This window comes from Poecile atricapillus, chromosome 2 (genome assembly GCF_030490865.1).
Source record: "Poecile atricapillus isolate bPoeAtr1 chromosome 2, bPoeAtr1.hap1, whole genome shotgun sequence".
In the NCBI taxonomy this organism is placed as follows: Eukaryota; Metazoa; Chordata; class Aves; order Passeriformes; family Paridae; genus Poecile; species Poecile atricapillus.
In genome coordinates, this window is record NC_081250.1 from 127,869,962 (window position 1) to 127,886,414 (window position 16,453).

Here is a 16,453-nt window from a genome sequence, read left to right on the forward strand (position 1 = left end):
TTATTAATAGGCAGACCAACTTCCTAGACTATGCACTTTGTTCTAACCAACAAGCTAGAATTAGATTCTATATAATTTGGTACCAAAAGCTACATTTAACTGACATTTAGATTGTTAAGTAAGACCCAAAAAAGTTGAAAATTCAAAAATTAAGCCTTACACTCTGTTCTTAACTCACAGTGCTATTGGCACATGAGTCTTGATCAAGCAACTGGGGATGTGAAGTATGCTTCAAAGAAAAAGTGTAAGTATGCCCCTTATGTTTGGATCTATTACCTTACGTTATTTTAATTCACAAAATTAGCCTTAAAAAATCTTTTTCTTTAATTATCCCCTCCCTCTTCCCATTTTGAAAGAAGAAAAAGAACAAAAGTTCATAGGAATATATAAAATATGTATTACATTTATTCAGGAGACTTGAAAGGGCTCCTTTGGAGCCATTTGAGTCTCTCCATCCCAGCCTATCCAGTAAATATACAGTTACATATTTTTAATTTTTTTTTTTGATAAAAATTGATTTTGTCTACAGTCAATAACCTTTTCATAGGTTTAGATACTGAACGGCCAAAGGACACACTGTCATAATCTACTCTGGCCTTCTGCATCATACAGACCATAGTACTCTGAAGCTACACCACCTTGTGTAGTCAGCTTGATAGACTGTAGCTGCTTAACACAACACATATTCAGTTTTGTATTGTTCCAAAGTACAGATCATGACAATAGCAATATGGAAATGGTTATTAAAAAATTACGGCACATGAGCAGGAACCCAGATTGCAGAACTGAAAATATTTTTAGTTTGCTTTTTCTTAATTCTGATAGTTATAGGCCCTTGTAGAGAAACAACTATTCAAAAAAATAAAATTGTCTTAGAACTTGTACTAATTTGAGTTCAAAATTTGATCAGGCAACATCACTAATTCACTCTGAAATTCTATAATTTTAAACTAGCCAGTATGTATTTGGAAATTACAGTGAACACGAATGCTCCTACATCTTTTACTTAAAACAAACCTTTATGACTGCATTACAACCTACTGAAAACTTGAGTATGTAACAGAAAACTTGACACAATCTCGGTTTGCATGACATAAACATGCCAATATAATTTTTTTTTTCTCCCTCTCTCTGTATATAGCATATACGCACTTTTAAGTAAAAAGAAAATAGATTCAACAATCAACTTATCATGTATTCATGTATCTATGATGTACCATATACCAAGCACTAGAATTATCACACTTACCTTCCTGAATAATTACAGTTAAATTCTCCAAACACAAATATTTTTGTTACCTTATCAAAGAACAACAGTCAACATGCTTAGCACTTCATTACTGTCAGGGAAAAGGTTGCAGAAAAAGTTAAAGCTGCCATGAAAGATATTTCAAAATTGAAATTAAATTTTCAAGTGAATAAAAAAACTGATGAGATGCTGTTCTGACTTAAAAAAAAATAATAAAAAATTCTACTACTGTTGAGGAAAAGTAAATACAGAGTAAGTAGTTATTTCAGTATTTTCCTCCAACTATGCAAGGGGAAAAAAAATTGGAACAGCAACATCAACCATTTTGTTCTGTCTATAGCAGAACATAAGTTATAGTAGTTTGTTGACAACAAAAATTTCTCAATGGATTAAAATGTGCATGTCTGTGTATGTGTGTGTTTGTGTGCTTTTATAGGTATACAAACACACACATCTTAATACATATGACAAAGAGCACAGAATTTCAAATTCACTAAATGAGCTGATCAGCAGTAAAAATCCTGTGTAACTAAACTGTCAATAAGTCTATATTTTTAGCAACAACTGACTTGGATTTACTAAATAATGCTATGGGCTGATACTGGTGCGCTTCTAACCTACAGTATGCAGTACTTCTACAAAACATCTCCAAAATGCCATCTTCATTGCATATTTGTTGTAAAACTATATCTTTTTCTAATCTTCATTTTTGTTAACCATACATATGTATATCTGTTTATGCTCTAAGAAATAAGTCTGCAATGCTTTATAGCATGCCACATATGTTCATAAGTCCTCAAATCAATATAAAATCATGTAATTGAAAAAAGGCATACTATTTTTCATGCTATGCTCAATATAAATATAAATTCAAGGCAGTCAAGCTATCCATTACCAAAACAATAATAATCATATTATATGTGTATATATACCTACACTCTCTAAAAAATGATCCAGTTATGTGGATTAAGAAACCAGTAAGAAATTGGTTGAACAGAGTATAAAAGTCTCATTTCATGTAAAAGCCCACACTGGCCATTTCAAGTATTTTAATACTTTCCTATAACCTTTTAATTAATAACTAGATATTTGTAGAAATAATAATTTTATACTGAAAATTGTATTCAAGTTAAATAAAAATTAACTTCTGCTGTAATTCATTTTTAGAGTGTGCATGTATACATAGCAAAATACCTTTCTACAGACCTATCATAAATATTTTAGTCTATGTCATTTCTCTCCAACTAAAACACTTCAATTTTTTTTTCTCAGATTTTGAATCATGTCTATCAGGCCTTTCAAGAAATAAAACTCATCTTAGTTCATTTGCAACACCAGATTCCCTTCAGTTTGTGCCAGTTTGCAAGTTAAAGGTCAAAGACATAGGACAGTACACTTTAAGGAAATTCAGACAGTGAAGCTGTTCACAGAAGACAATGTTTAACTTGGTAATGACAGTCAACAGGTCAATAATCAAGTTCAAGGCAAGCTGTTCATTGTTGCAAAAGCTACTCCCCTCAAAACCTGGCTTTCATAAAAAACCAGGTGTCTGACTTTTGGGGTGCATCATTCTGACCATCTTTAATAAGTTCACAGCCCAGTGACTGTAAAGCCTATCACTGCAAGAAGCAGCTCCTAAAATCAATAAAGAGGTCTGTCAGTTGCTGACTTTTCTCTAGGAAAAAATTATTGATACAAACCTGCTCTGCAGGTCACATGAAAATGACAATAATGCTGTTAGCACAAATTACACAGAATGACAGAATGTTTTGGTGGTCCCTTGGCTCTGTCAGTTGATACCATGTTTTACTGAAGGCCAGAAATTTTAACCCTTTGAGAACTATGATGAACATGCAAAAGGGTAACACATCAGAGGATACTCATGCACTATCAGAGTCATCTTCTTAGCTTTCCTTTGAAATTGTAACTCTACCTCTGCAGAGGCAAATGGAATTGTCATGCAACAAGAGAGAAATCCAAGATGCTTAAGATAAGAGGCTAAGCTATAAAATTGTTGCCAGCTCAGAAAAATTCTTGGTAAGTGGTAGAAATTATTAAAATACATTTGATTTAACAAGAAATTAGCTGGTAAATATATATATTTTTTTTCTATTCATGTTACAAATATTTTTCTATCAATAATGCAAATAATTAAAAATGCAGTCACAATAAATCCATTTTGAAAAACTGATTTTCTTTTGAAACCTGTATTACCCAAACACAATTCTATAATTTAATGATCACCAAGATTAACATCCACCAGACTCTGAAAACTGGATGCAATAGTTCTCAAAGGGTTACACCACCAATAGAATACCAGTGTCAAGTTTCTCAATAGCATGTCTGTTGTTTTAGTTCATTGAAATCCACTTCGGAGACACACTGCTTTTTACCATTCTTTGGAATGAGTGCTCCTGACAGACCTATAAAAGGCCTGGGGTAGTTGGCTTGGTACAGCTTGGGAAAGATAATGTAGTAAAACCAACCAGAAATCAAACAAACCAATAAAAAGGTTCTGCTTGAATAAAGTATTGAATATGAGTTTAAAACATTGAGGACATAGCCCAGAGCAGCTGTAAAAAACACAAAATGAATGTATTAAGGCTGTTACTATATTGCAGATATTTTGGCCCCTTGTTTGTTGGAAAATGGCTGTCCGAACAGTCTGAAGTCCTGCGTGTCATCCGAGTCTCCCACCTGACAAAACTGGAAGTAGGAGTATAGGACTTTATCCGTAGCAGACAGAAAGCAATCCTCTTTGGAGACAAAGCTGTTTTGGGTCTTCTCACTTTCCTGAAAGTTCCATTGTTGGTTGCTGTGTTTCTCTAAAAAAATTTACTTTCACCAAAAAATTTTTCGAAGGGGAACAGGCCTTAAGGGAAAAATGTAGAAACACTGGAGATATTTTTATTCCTCTTCGTTAATCCTGATAGTTTATAGGGCATTGAGCGTGCAGAGGGAAGGCCTAGAATTGAATGACAAAGAAAGACAAAGGACTGAAGAAACAGCAGATACTGTGTATCATGGAAGCTTCCCAGCTGAGTGAATCACCACTCATGCGCAGGACAGGCAACCCCCTGGGTTTTAAAGATCAGCTTTGTTTCAGACTGACAGATGCCCGCTCCTAGCTAGGAAACTGCATAACAGCTCTTGTGTTGAATCTCAAGTTACCACAAACTCCTGGGAGGGAAAGGAAAAAAACCAAAACCCTACATCACACCCACTCTTGCATAGAGCGTTTGCAGTACAGTATGTGGCGGGGTGTTCCTTTCCTTTTGAACTGGAACACAGTGTAAACCAAGACAAGGAGGCACAAGGCCAGGATGCAGGGAATGACGATGGCTATGGCTTTCACAGTGCTGGCTGTGTTGTCCAGTTTGATGACAATGTCAACATCATCTTGAGGGCTGTGTCGGTCTTTATCTCGATCTTTTGGTCCATCGCAACCCATAAAATCCTTGAGGATGGATCTGGGGTAGCCAGGTTCCACCTTGAGCATCTGGTTATTGAATTTCCAGTACTCTTTTCCTTTGTAGAAGTATGTGAAGCCTGAGGAAGAAAATAGCAATTATTCATGATCATATGAAATCATGTCATCAATATACCATGATGGAAATTACTGGCATCAATTTTTCTGTAATTAAAAAAATCAAAAGACATAAAGAATAGACTTCAGTCATAGGTCTTTCAAATATTTTTTTACGAATTTTATTTCTTTACAGTTTCTAGAAATCTAACATTGAGTTTGGGGGTCTTGTTTTTGTTTTGATCTCATTGCTTGTTTGTTCTTTAGTTCTTTCATTCAGTAAACAGGGATTTTATTTTCCTTAATTAGTACAAAAATAATCAAATAATTCCAGAGAAGGTGGTGTATGAAAAGTCAAGGTTTGGCCAGTTTGTTCATTCACTGAAAAACCAAACAGAGCTGGAATCCTCAGGGACAGGACTTTAAAGCATCACGACCTCTTCAAGATAGGAAGTCTCCTGAAACAAATTGCAATGCTATGCTATGCTATCCAGAAATGAGAACTGATCCTCTTTAATCTCACACAACCTATTGTTGTACTTCAGAAGGAGACTGGATGAAATAACAGCATCTTTCACATGAGAAAACAGGTGCAATCAGATTTAAGTTTTCAGTTTGTTCATTCAGGCACAATCCAATGTTATTATTAAACATGTTTAAATGGAGAAGAAAAACTCTTGCCAAAAATCTATATTACTTTATTATCCTGGCTGAAAAATGGCATTGATCGGGCAAGACACAAACCTTCAGGATGGGAGAACTTTCTTCTACTGTTTATGAACAGAATGGAAACAGCTGGATTTTTTTTCCTATCTTCACTTAACACATCTCATATATTTCCTGCAGTATTAAAGGCTACTAAGACAGACTGGGTGCTATTTGTAGTTAACAAAGCTTCCGAAAAGACTGGTAACTGCCTGTCTGGAGATAACATTATTAACCACCTATTCAATCAATAGTTATTTTCTTTCAATTCTAAAATTAAAAAAGAAACATTTGACAGCCTATTTTTCAGCTCGAACTGTAGGAAAGGTCTTCATCACCTACTACCACTTTTCAGAAAAACTTGAGTATTTCTACATAGATATTTTTGTAATTGTAACAGCCTTCCTAGCCAATGAAAAGGCATTATTTATCTTTCCTTAATCCCTTGCATTTTTGTTACCTGAAAATATGCTAGTAGATTTATAGAAAGATGCAATACAATTTGGAAAAAAAAAAAAAAAAAGATACAAGAAGTCCTGATCTGTATCAAATTAATAGCTAGACTTGTTCAGAAAGTGCCTTCTATTCTGATTGGAATAAAAACCAAAAAGAGGACTGGAATTCTTTATATATGATGAAGTTTTAAAATTTTAGTACATATAAATTTCTTTAAAGCAATCTGTAGTTTAAATGAAAAGCATTATCAAATGCAAAAATTCAACATTTTGAACCACACTTATCCTATCTTTGCATTCCATATAACAATATGCCTTTCACAAAGTACTGCACATCCTGGCCACAGATAAATATTTCAAGCATGGAAATTTGATGTATTATCTCTATCATTACTATTATACCTATATAGAGACCATATACAGACGTGACACCTCTAAATCTATATTCATACATATATGCAGAATACATGTGTGTGTACCCAGGGGTAGAGGTAAGTCAAAATGCAGACTTTAGTTAGTAGTAATTGATATTATGCAGCAAAAGGTCAAATTAAAACTCTTAAAGCAGCAAAGGAATTGCCAGCTGCTAGAGATCCAATACAATTTTTTCAATTAGAGCACATTTTCCACTGGAAAACTCTGAACATAGTTTAAACTTTTCTGCCAGTTTTGCTGAGTTAGGAACCAGGATAATAGTCAATTACAGCTGAAAGATGGAAGCTACCAGCAGAGAAAGACAATTCTGAGAGACTGAGTAGTTTTATTGCACATCCTGACAGAACAAATAACTTCACACAACTGTTGAAAGTGATTTCATCTAATCTGCTAGATGTGTTAAACCTGCTTTGAGAGCTGCTCCTTATGATTTTCTAGGTACTAGTCACTGAGTCATGAGTGCAACACCTGATCCCAACAGTGCTGAAGGGCTTAGCAGTCACTACTACCTCAAATGTACTTATGCACTAAGTATCAGGCAAAAAAAGGCCAGTGGACTAATAAAGTAGACTACCTAAAAATTGCACCACCATCCACTTTAGCAGAATTTCTTGTTGGAAAGTTACATTTTCTGTGCTGCTCTCAAGGTAGAAAGAAAGATTTCTCCAGTTTGGAGAACTTTGTGTGATCTCAGATTCCGTGTAGCAAAAGAAATGAAATCTCTTCTCCACCCCTCCTAAGAGTTTCTACCACAGTGCTAGAAAATAAATCACAATATGGGAAGTAGCAGGGCAAATTTCAAAGATGTAACCGGTACCTTACCAAGCTTTTAGGACACTGAATTGGAACACTGACTAGAAGAGAAAATTGGTTTTTCTCATCTTTTCCAAGACTCTCAATGCAAGATTACCAAAAACTTTTGCTATCACCAAAGGAAACCCCTACATGATCAGACTTTATGTAGGTGTTCATTTGCATAGTTTGCACAACAGAAATACAAAAGAAGGAAAAAAAAGAATACTCTAAAATAAAATGGATTCCCTGAAAGACATGCTTTCAGATGTTTCCTTATGAAGGGTTATAGTAAAAGTTCTTTACCAACTCTGCTTCTGTCCAAAGAAATAAAAGCAGTTTCAGGCAAAATGCAGTCATCTTCTTTCCAACTGAGCTGTGGTATTTCCTTTTTGAATCTGCTTTTGTTTCTTTCTCTCTTCATACAAGCAACAGCAAAGTTGTGAACTGTTTCTTAAGACTTTATTTTCTTTATTTCAGGGAAAATGTCTTAGTGGTCTTCTTGGGAACTTCATGGTGTCAATTTCAGTCCCTTTTTCTACCCTGGGGCTCTTACAGGATTTCTGTAATGCTCAAGAATTCCCTCCTTCCTTTCACCTCCTCCACAATCTCACTCCATGTTTTACTAACCTCCTCATGCAGAATCCAGTGGAATATCAAAAACACTGGGGTTAGAAGTGAATTCTATGTAATCAAAAGTCTTTCATGCCTTAGGAATGTGTGCTCTGCCTCTGCTGTGCTTTCAAACCCACTGGTCTGGGTGTTACAGTGAGACAATTTTCATTTTTAATGGGAGGCACACGTACCTGAGCTCAGTACAGAATGTATATATATATATATATATATACACACAAATATGTGTATATACTTATATATATATACACAGATATAGACAGATGATACACACACACACACGGATATAGATGTATATAGATTTCTATAATGCTTGTGACTATTTCCACATATATATGTATTTAAAAACAGTTAATTATTGAGTGTGATGTATGCAGAATATCATCTAGAATGACCTGCTTTCCAGTTAAAAGCAACACAAAAAATCCAATCTAGCAAAAAGGCCAAAATACTGACAGGGTTTCTTCTTCTGGATAAAACAGATGCATAGCAAGGAAGCAATTAAACATATTTCTGAAAAAACCCCAAACATTTCCATGGTAAATTGCTTAATCAAGTTAGAGGCTGAAATAGGAGACTAAAATGTTTTATAAAAGGAAAGAAATCCTTTTATTTTCTTATTAAAAGGAAATTAAAATAATATGGCAATAGATATGTGTTCTGGCTTATGAGGAAAACAGAATAAATTCAGAACCTACTAATAAGTAAATCATATATGCCATGTAAAAATTGTCCAAAACTGATAGGATACAACAAATGCATATTTTTATTGCCATCAAAAGGATCTAAAAACTCTGTGCAACTGAGGGCTCTGTTGGCAGCTGGCCACCATCCCCTGGGCAGCAGTGAATTCTCCTAAGATGGAGGAGATTTTGGCTGCTCTCATTTGTTTTCTGGTGTGTCCAGCTGAGACTCCAGGCTCTAGGTATGTGATGAGGCATCTTGATAAAGGTAATAACACATCATACTAAAATCCCTGTTATCTGCTTTTCTACATGATGGACTTATGACATCTTTGATTTACATAAATTCATTGGGATATTTCTGCTTAGATAAAGATTTTGCTTCCTTTTGCTCGTTTTTGAGAATGAAGGAAATACCTTCTAAGCTGTTTAAAAAGCCAACACCTCGAAAATTCAATAGAGATATACTGTGTTTATGAAGCTTGTTTTAAGAGGTACTGTAATTCAGCAGAGAACAAAACCAAAATTAATTAGGACAGAAGAAAAAAAGAATGGAAAGTAAAGTTTATAATACTAAATTTGAAGGCTTTTTCAGCCCTAGGTTGAACAGTACATGCAAACAAAGAGCCATTTTCACTAAAGCCAGTTCTATAGCAGGAGATACTCCATTCAGATATCAAGAATTCCTTCACTACTTAACCCAAATAGTCAATCATCCATCTACTACTCTTCCATAAAATGTGTAAATGAATCATTAAAACAAGAATGTGTTTGCATACCATTTTCTTTGTGGACAAAGGCTCCCTGCGGAGATTCTGGGATACCTTTCCAAATTGTGATTGGTTTGGGATAACCAGGGTCCATGGATCTCATTTCTTCACTGTACCTCCAGTACCTGAAATATTTTTTAAAGGAGAAAAAAATCACATTTGTAATACAGCAGATAGGTAATTTTATATTTTCCCCCTCTAACATTTGCTACGTTCATTAGCTACGAGTGGGAATACTGGACTTCTTCTCTTTGAACATACTACCAGATTACAAATAAATTTATTTGCTGTTTCATGGAAGTAGATAGAAGATAAAAGACTTTGCACTTCAACAACTAAACCAGCATGCATCTCACTTATAATCACCACAATGCTGATGCCTAGGGCTTTTGCACAGTGACACAGAGATGCAACATATGCAAAAAAACCGATGTGCATTAATGCTTTTCATAGTATTAGAATAATGCAAGTGACAGTAGATTCAGATTAAAATACTGCCAGCAATCCTAATTTAACTCTTCATATGTATGCATTACAGTAGCTTTTAATTTCATTTCATTATCACTAAATAGATGCAGTGTGTGTCTTTTTGCCAGACAGCCTTTCTCAAACTCAAAAAGCTTCAGCATGAACCCCGAACATCTGAGAAGTATTTACACTTGTGATTTATTTACACTCACAGATAATACTGATAATTTCTTTTTCCTTTTACTGCTGATCAAATTGCTATGCATATCTTATAAACTGGTTCTAAGAATACTGCATCTCTAATGTCCTCTGTGTGTCCTAATATTTTGGTGGGTCATTTCATATTTTGATTTACTCCATTAATTTAGAGCACAATTTTATAACTATCATTGATAATCTGGTTACTGCTAAAAACTTGACCCTGTTGCTCATTTGACTTCAGTTTTTAGAAATCCTTGTTATGATCATCATATATTAAAAGATTCTTAAGTGGATGATATTTTGTCACTGTGAAGGTACTTAGGCACTCTAACTGATTCAAATTTTAATATTTTTTTGAAAGTATAGTGGTACAGACACCTCAGTATTTCTCCCTGTAGGGCATTTCTCTGTCTTTAAACTTTACATAAAATTAAAAGATGGCAGATTTCAAGTGGGTTAAGCGTTGGCAAGTCAGATTAAAAAGACATTTATATTTATTTTTTCTTTCTTATGCTTAAATTATTTTTATATCCTCAATTCTTAAACTAGTCACATATACATCAGCCAACCAGCCCTTTATTTGGATATATAACACCTTTGAAAGTTTACATGCAGAAACAACATGTAGAAGTAGTAAAAAAAGCTCAAACATTGATACTGGTGAAACCAGTTCTTCCTCATCTTTTAACTCTAAGTTTCTTGGTCTTTAGTTTGTATTTTTTTAACAAGTATATTTTCTTTTTCTGTTCCTCTATTCCAGAACTCTATTTCTGTCCTGAATAATTGATCTCATTTTCCTTTTTCTCTTTCAACTTTTTCACATTTTGAGCTCTTTCTTTTAATAACCTCTGGTTTTCCACTAGCCCTAAATTACTTACAAAGATATACTTTGTCATTAAAAGTCTTTGTGCACTTTTTTGTGCTCAGTCAGAAATCACAAAAATTCTGGGTTTTCACCATTGATGAGAAATCTTATTAGAGAAGGAGTGATCACAACACCACCTCAACAATCTGTGCTGGAATAATGAACATGTCTACAGGGTAAGGAAGAGCCTAGTCTTGATTCTACTTGGCATGCCAAATGTTCACAAGCAAACTTCCTAATGATGGCTTGAGCTCTACAGCCTACATAAACTTGTTTCTGTGTCTCAAAGACTGATAAATAACAGAGGGGGAAAAAAATGAAAGTCCACTTCATAGCTTTAGAAAAAGGGAATTTGGAAAATATTTGCTGAACTATTTCTATATCTAAGCCTATTTACTTAATGATATCCTGAGCCATAGGATTTTTTTATGAATAAAAAACATTTATTTAAACTCTAAAGTACATAAACCAGCTGGACCAGACAGGGGCATAAAACAAGGACATGTGTCAAGAAGTATTATCTTCTAGTCCCAAATGACTCAGTTCTGGTAGGATAGGAATGACAGAGGGACTAATGTTTTCTGTAGTCAATTTTTTCCCCTTTTAGGGCTTCATAGAATTATTTGTAAGAATTATTATTAGTGTTGAAATAGCTAATGTCAAATAACAACAATAATATTCCATACATGAGCTGCTTTAGACATATGACTGTTTACTGGTTTAAGTTTTAAATCTTCTTACTGGTTTGGTTAATGGGATTTTCTTGTCTGCTTATTTTTTTGTTTGGTCATTTTTATTAATATTTTTATTTTATAGCCAACATTTGATGTCATAAGCAAGGCATGTTGAGAAACTTTTTTGAGAAACTGTTATAAGGGTTTATTCCCACTGATGGTCAATATCCTGTAATGGCTCAATTATCTCTGCAAGGCTCATGTTCAATCTTCTAACATACTGTATTGCATTTTTATCCTGCTGAGTTTCATTGTGCTTGTCAGCTCTAAGTAGCAACTTTTCTGCCAGCACATGTTTTCTCTGCTAGTTCTTTTTGTCTTCTGTTATTACCAATCATGTTTTAGGAAAGTCCTGAATATAGTTAACTGCCTATGCAAGGAAATATAAAAGGACATTGCTGAATAAAGCCTAAATGAAGTAAATCACAAAGGATTCCTACTTTACTTCTTTTAACAATATGTATGTGGAGGTGGAAAATTATTAGGTGAAAATTAATTTGAATTTTTTAAAAAAATCTACTCAGCCATAGGAAGCAAATTATTTAGGCATCTTCTACTCACTATGAAAACTGCTTGAAATGATACCTAGTTTTAAAACATTACAAAAATTTGACTTAGTTATCAACTTCTCTCACCATGAGTGTTGGAGAGCTATATTTTTTTAAATAATAAAAACAGCTTTAACCATAAAATTCGTTGCAGCATTCTGTAGTGCAATTTTTACAGTAATGTTACCACCTGTACTGTCCTAAACATATTCTATGATGTGCATTAAATTAATTTCTTAAGTGATCCATGAATACTATTAGTGTCTGAGAACACTAAGTACCACACAGTAACAAAAACAATCATATTTTAATAAGACTAATAGAAATATTACAGTTATTAATGAGGAATAATTTGGCTGTGAGCACACAAAATTTGCACAGCAATACATCAATCAACAAACACAGTACCATACTGAAAACCTGTAAAATCCATCATTCAGACAACTTGCAGTGTTTCAAAAATTAATTAATTCTCTTGACACCTCTATAAAGCAGACAAATATTCCTTTCCTTTTTTTTTATTGACAGGTAAATTAAGATACAGACACTAAGTGGCTAGTACAAGTATTTTAGGAATGGGAAAGCCCTTGGATTTGACATTTTTTTTCTGTGCTTGTCTTTTTGTTGGGGGGTTGTGGTGTTTTTTTTTTTTTTTTTTCTGTTTGTATCTTTTTAAAATTGTTATTAATCATAAATATGTGTCCCTACAAGATTTATTTAGAAGTAATTCCATGAAAATGCTCAAATTCTTCTCTAGCTCCCAGGTTTATGTCTGAGTTTCCTTTTTTACTTTGTTATTAAACAGTAGAAAATAAGTCATTTTCACTGACCTCTAAAGCTTTGGATCATGCCTGGCCTGCATATGTGCTGAGTTTTAGAAATGTGGATAAAAAGATACAGGTAAGAGTGTACATAAACACATCACTTTGAATATTTAAGTTTAAATTTGCCACAACTGTGACTCGCCTGTTGACTTCTAAAACATAACTTTTCAACTGGATATACTCATACCCATTCCAAGATATTCCCACAAATATAATTTAGGTTATGAGACGTGAAAACAGTACAGCCATCTATGCAGAAGGAGTTCATTTCATCCTTTTGAGAAACAGAGGAAAAGGTTAACATGTTGAGCTGATATCCACTGAATTTTTCCCTTGCAGACATCCTATACCAACCTATCTCCTTTGAAGAAGTAGGTTTTTCCAACATCTTCCCACCAAATTGCTGAATCAATGCCATGGGAAGGAATTCCACTTCCAAGTGTTATCAAATCATGAGGATAACCTGGCTGGAGAGTGGTGTCCTTGAAAACCCAGAACTTGTTACCTGTACAAAAGCATATATATGCACACATATACGTGTGTTAGTCATCAGTACTGTCAGTAGAAATATTAATACACTCCTAAGAAATAAGAAAGACTCCCAAAGGTTCTATAGCAGATAGTTCTTCCAAATACAATGAAATGAAAAATGTTCCATTGCTGCAGATAATGCAAAATTAAATATGCCTTATGGATATCTTGCATTTATAAACCTCCTTTCTTCAAGCAAGTCCACAGAATATTTTGATACCAACTCTGCAGTAATCAAAACTAGAACGAAAATGAAATAATCTCAAGAGGCTGTGTGGTTGATAATCCAATACATTTACAGAAAAACTATTCAGCAGTTTAATGTTTCATGAGGAAAGAGTGAATTTTATAAGAAAATAAGGTAAGAAAACACACACACAAAAATTACAATCCTCATAGAGATCAAATATTTTTATTACTCTGTATTTCTCCTCAAGAAGTTGAATTACCTATAAAGGATGTATGATTATTTCAGAAATAACAATAGAAATTAATTTTTAAACATATTTTCTTTAGGGTGGCCTGAAGACAGCAAACTGAGAATCTGAACTCACAGAGGTGAAAACCTTTTGCTGCTGAAAGTAATGGGGGTTTGCCAGTGGCAGTAAGACTTAAGCTTTGTCTGTAGATGACAAATCATTCAAAACCACCCAACTGACTTATTAAGTGCTGAAAATACGAGGTAGTTATATGACTCTAGTTGATGTCAGGACAGTGTCTACACAAACCTCAGATTACCCAGGTTGATCAGGTTACTGTCTTAAATATAAATGATAGCCAAGGATTTCCTGGACTGCAATGCTGAGTGGCTGAAACCCCTACTGCTAGAGGGGTAACTGCAGTTACCAGATAAATATTTTGTGTACATAGGGATCCATGCCTACAGAAGTAGCAGCTGCACCAGTGCTTTATAGTCTAGATGCTCCCTGTCTGTGGGATGCTTCCTGTGGTCTCTCTTCCAACTGGACAGCTGACCTCACCAGCCCATGACTCCAGTTTCCAAACTTCTGTTTTTCCTCTAGCTTCCTGGCCAAGCTCTTCTTCACTGAGCACTTTCATGATTATCTCACCTACTTCACCATCTCATACTGAGCCTATAGTCCAATATTTCCCCCATAATTTTGCTGCCCTCCTAGGGACTTCTCAACATACTCTACCAATTATCTTCTCCTTTTTACATTTCTGCTTCTTTCTAATTCTTCCTCCAAACTCACTTCTCACCTGTGTCTTTTCAGCAGAGACTTCTCTTTCCAACATAGACAGCTATGGCTGAAAAAAGGGAATAAAGATCTCCATATGCTCCCTAGAAATAGGAAAGGGGGAGCAAAATTTGCATGTACTTATAATTTGTTTATGTACTTATCTGACAAGCTTGCTTTGATGCCTGTCTTCTCTTTGTGTTATGTCCCCTACACCACAAGAAGACTCCTTTCAGGCTAGACCGTAGGCTCCATTGTAAAAGAACCATGCATTTATTTTCTGTTCAAGGCCCTGCTATCACCATTTTTTCCAAAAAGCATTGCTAGTTTTAGTAATAATTACACTGAAGGAGAAAATACTCTGATGTTGGAAACCAAAATATAGAAACTTCTACAGATGCTGAAGGGTTCAATCTGCAGCCTTAGAAAAAGCCTGGATTGATGTAGTGATGAAGGTACACAGATATTGGGTAGAGAAATTTTAAACTTATATCTCTATAGTTATAAGTAAGAATATGTCTAGGTAGGTAAGAAATTCTATTAGGTAAAATAGTTTGAGGTTTAAGCTGTAATAGTGTGACTTATAGAGCAGGTTAGAGATCTAGAAACTGTAACAGAGGTGTGTATGAGTACGTGACCTGTCAGGTATTGGCTCAGAGAGAGACGCAGTGCAGCAAAATTAAGTAAAGGTGATAGCTTAATAAGTGAAAACAAGCTTCGTGTCAACTGCCTATTGGGTTAAAATGTTATATTGCAAAGAAGAAACTGGTGACTTCCTTGAGCTATGGCTGACTTGTTGCTCCTCTAAACCTCATGCCTTGAGTCTGATATCTTATCTGGCTACTTGAGCAATAAATCATCTCAAAGCAAGGTGGTCCCATCCCTTGTTCTTCATCTCGACACTCTGACATCACATGGATACTTTGAGATAAATCATAAAAAAATCTAGACAAGATCTACAAACATATATACTAAATTTGCCTTATTAGATTCTTCACTTTGGTCTATCCATTGTTATGCATGACAGTGATATTTAAAATATAAGGGGAAAAGTTTGAAAACAAATTTTGCTCAAACACATTTGGAAAGAGGACGTAAGAGATAAAATCATGGCTGTTAACATTAGTTGTTTTACTTACCTTTAAAGCTAGACAGGCTGTTATAAAGATTTAGGAGGTTAAGGTATTGTGCTGTATAAATATTTTATAAGGAAATGTAATATTACCCCAAAGACCTAGGATCAGGTGTATGCCAGAATCATCAAGAGGGAAAATCCAGAGAGCTGTTTTGCAGTTGGTTTTATATTTTAGCTATCCCTCTGTGTTATTAAATGTTTGTTTAAAGGAAGGGTTTCTTTAATCTCCCTGTATGTACTGTCATAATTTAAAGCATGTATTCATTTTATCTGAGTTTTAATTAGGAGAGGGGGTATAGTTTCCATCCCTCCCATGCTGGGTTAATTTTTTATCAGCTTCTTTACAGGTGCTTGTCACCCGCTTTCAAGCACAGACACTACAGTTTGCTCAACATATCCATTTTCTCTCCCATGCCAGTTGAAGGAAAAAAAGACTCAAATAATGAGTATGTACAGAGCCATTTGAAGTATGGAAAATAAAAAAAACCACAGAGATCTGTGAAGAGCAGTCATGGAAAGATGAGTTCTCTGTTGACCTGGGATTAAGGTCATTGCTAACCTGAGATTTACCTTTATTGAGATGCCTTATAAAAATTCACTTGTAGAGTTTGATAATGACAGAGGTGAGCATCTTCAATCATTCTCTGTGCCTCCTCCCATGTGGTTTATCTTTTGCCAATTCGTATGACTGGACACAGAA

The 16,453-nt window shown here is 34.6% G+C and overlaps 1 protein-coding gene across 2 annotated transcripts in view; it reads right to left on the minus strand.

Annotated features, from left to right (window-relative positions):
• Positions 1-723: 723 nt before the first annotated feature.
• The window catches only part of MMP16 (matrix metallopeptidase 16), a 167,113-nt gene continuing 151,383 nt past the window's right edge, over positions 724-16,453 (minus strand). Inside the window, exons 8-10 of one of the 2 annotated variants that reach the window (XM_058831999.1) lie at positions 13,243-13,393; positions 9,258-9,373; positions 724-4,798 (exon numbers count right to left, since the gene is read on the minus strand). In XM_058831999.1, coding sequence (XP_058687982.1) covers positions 4,464-4,798; positions 9,258-9,373; positions 13,243-13,393 — 602 coding nt within the window. In that variant the 3' untranslated portion in view covers positions 724-4,463. The remainder of the gene's footprint in view (positions 4,799-9,257; positions 9,374-13,242; positions 13,394-16,453) is intronic. The other variant, XM_058832000.1, reaches the window with a different exon arrangement.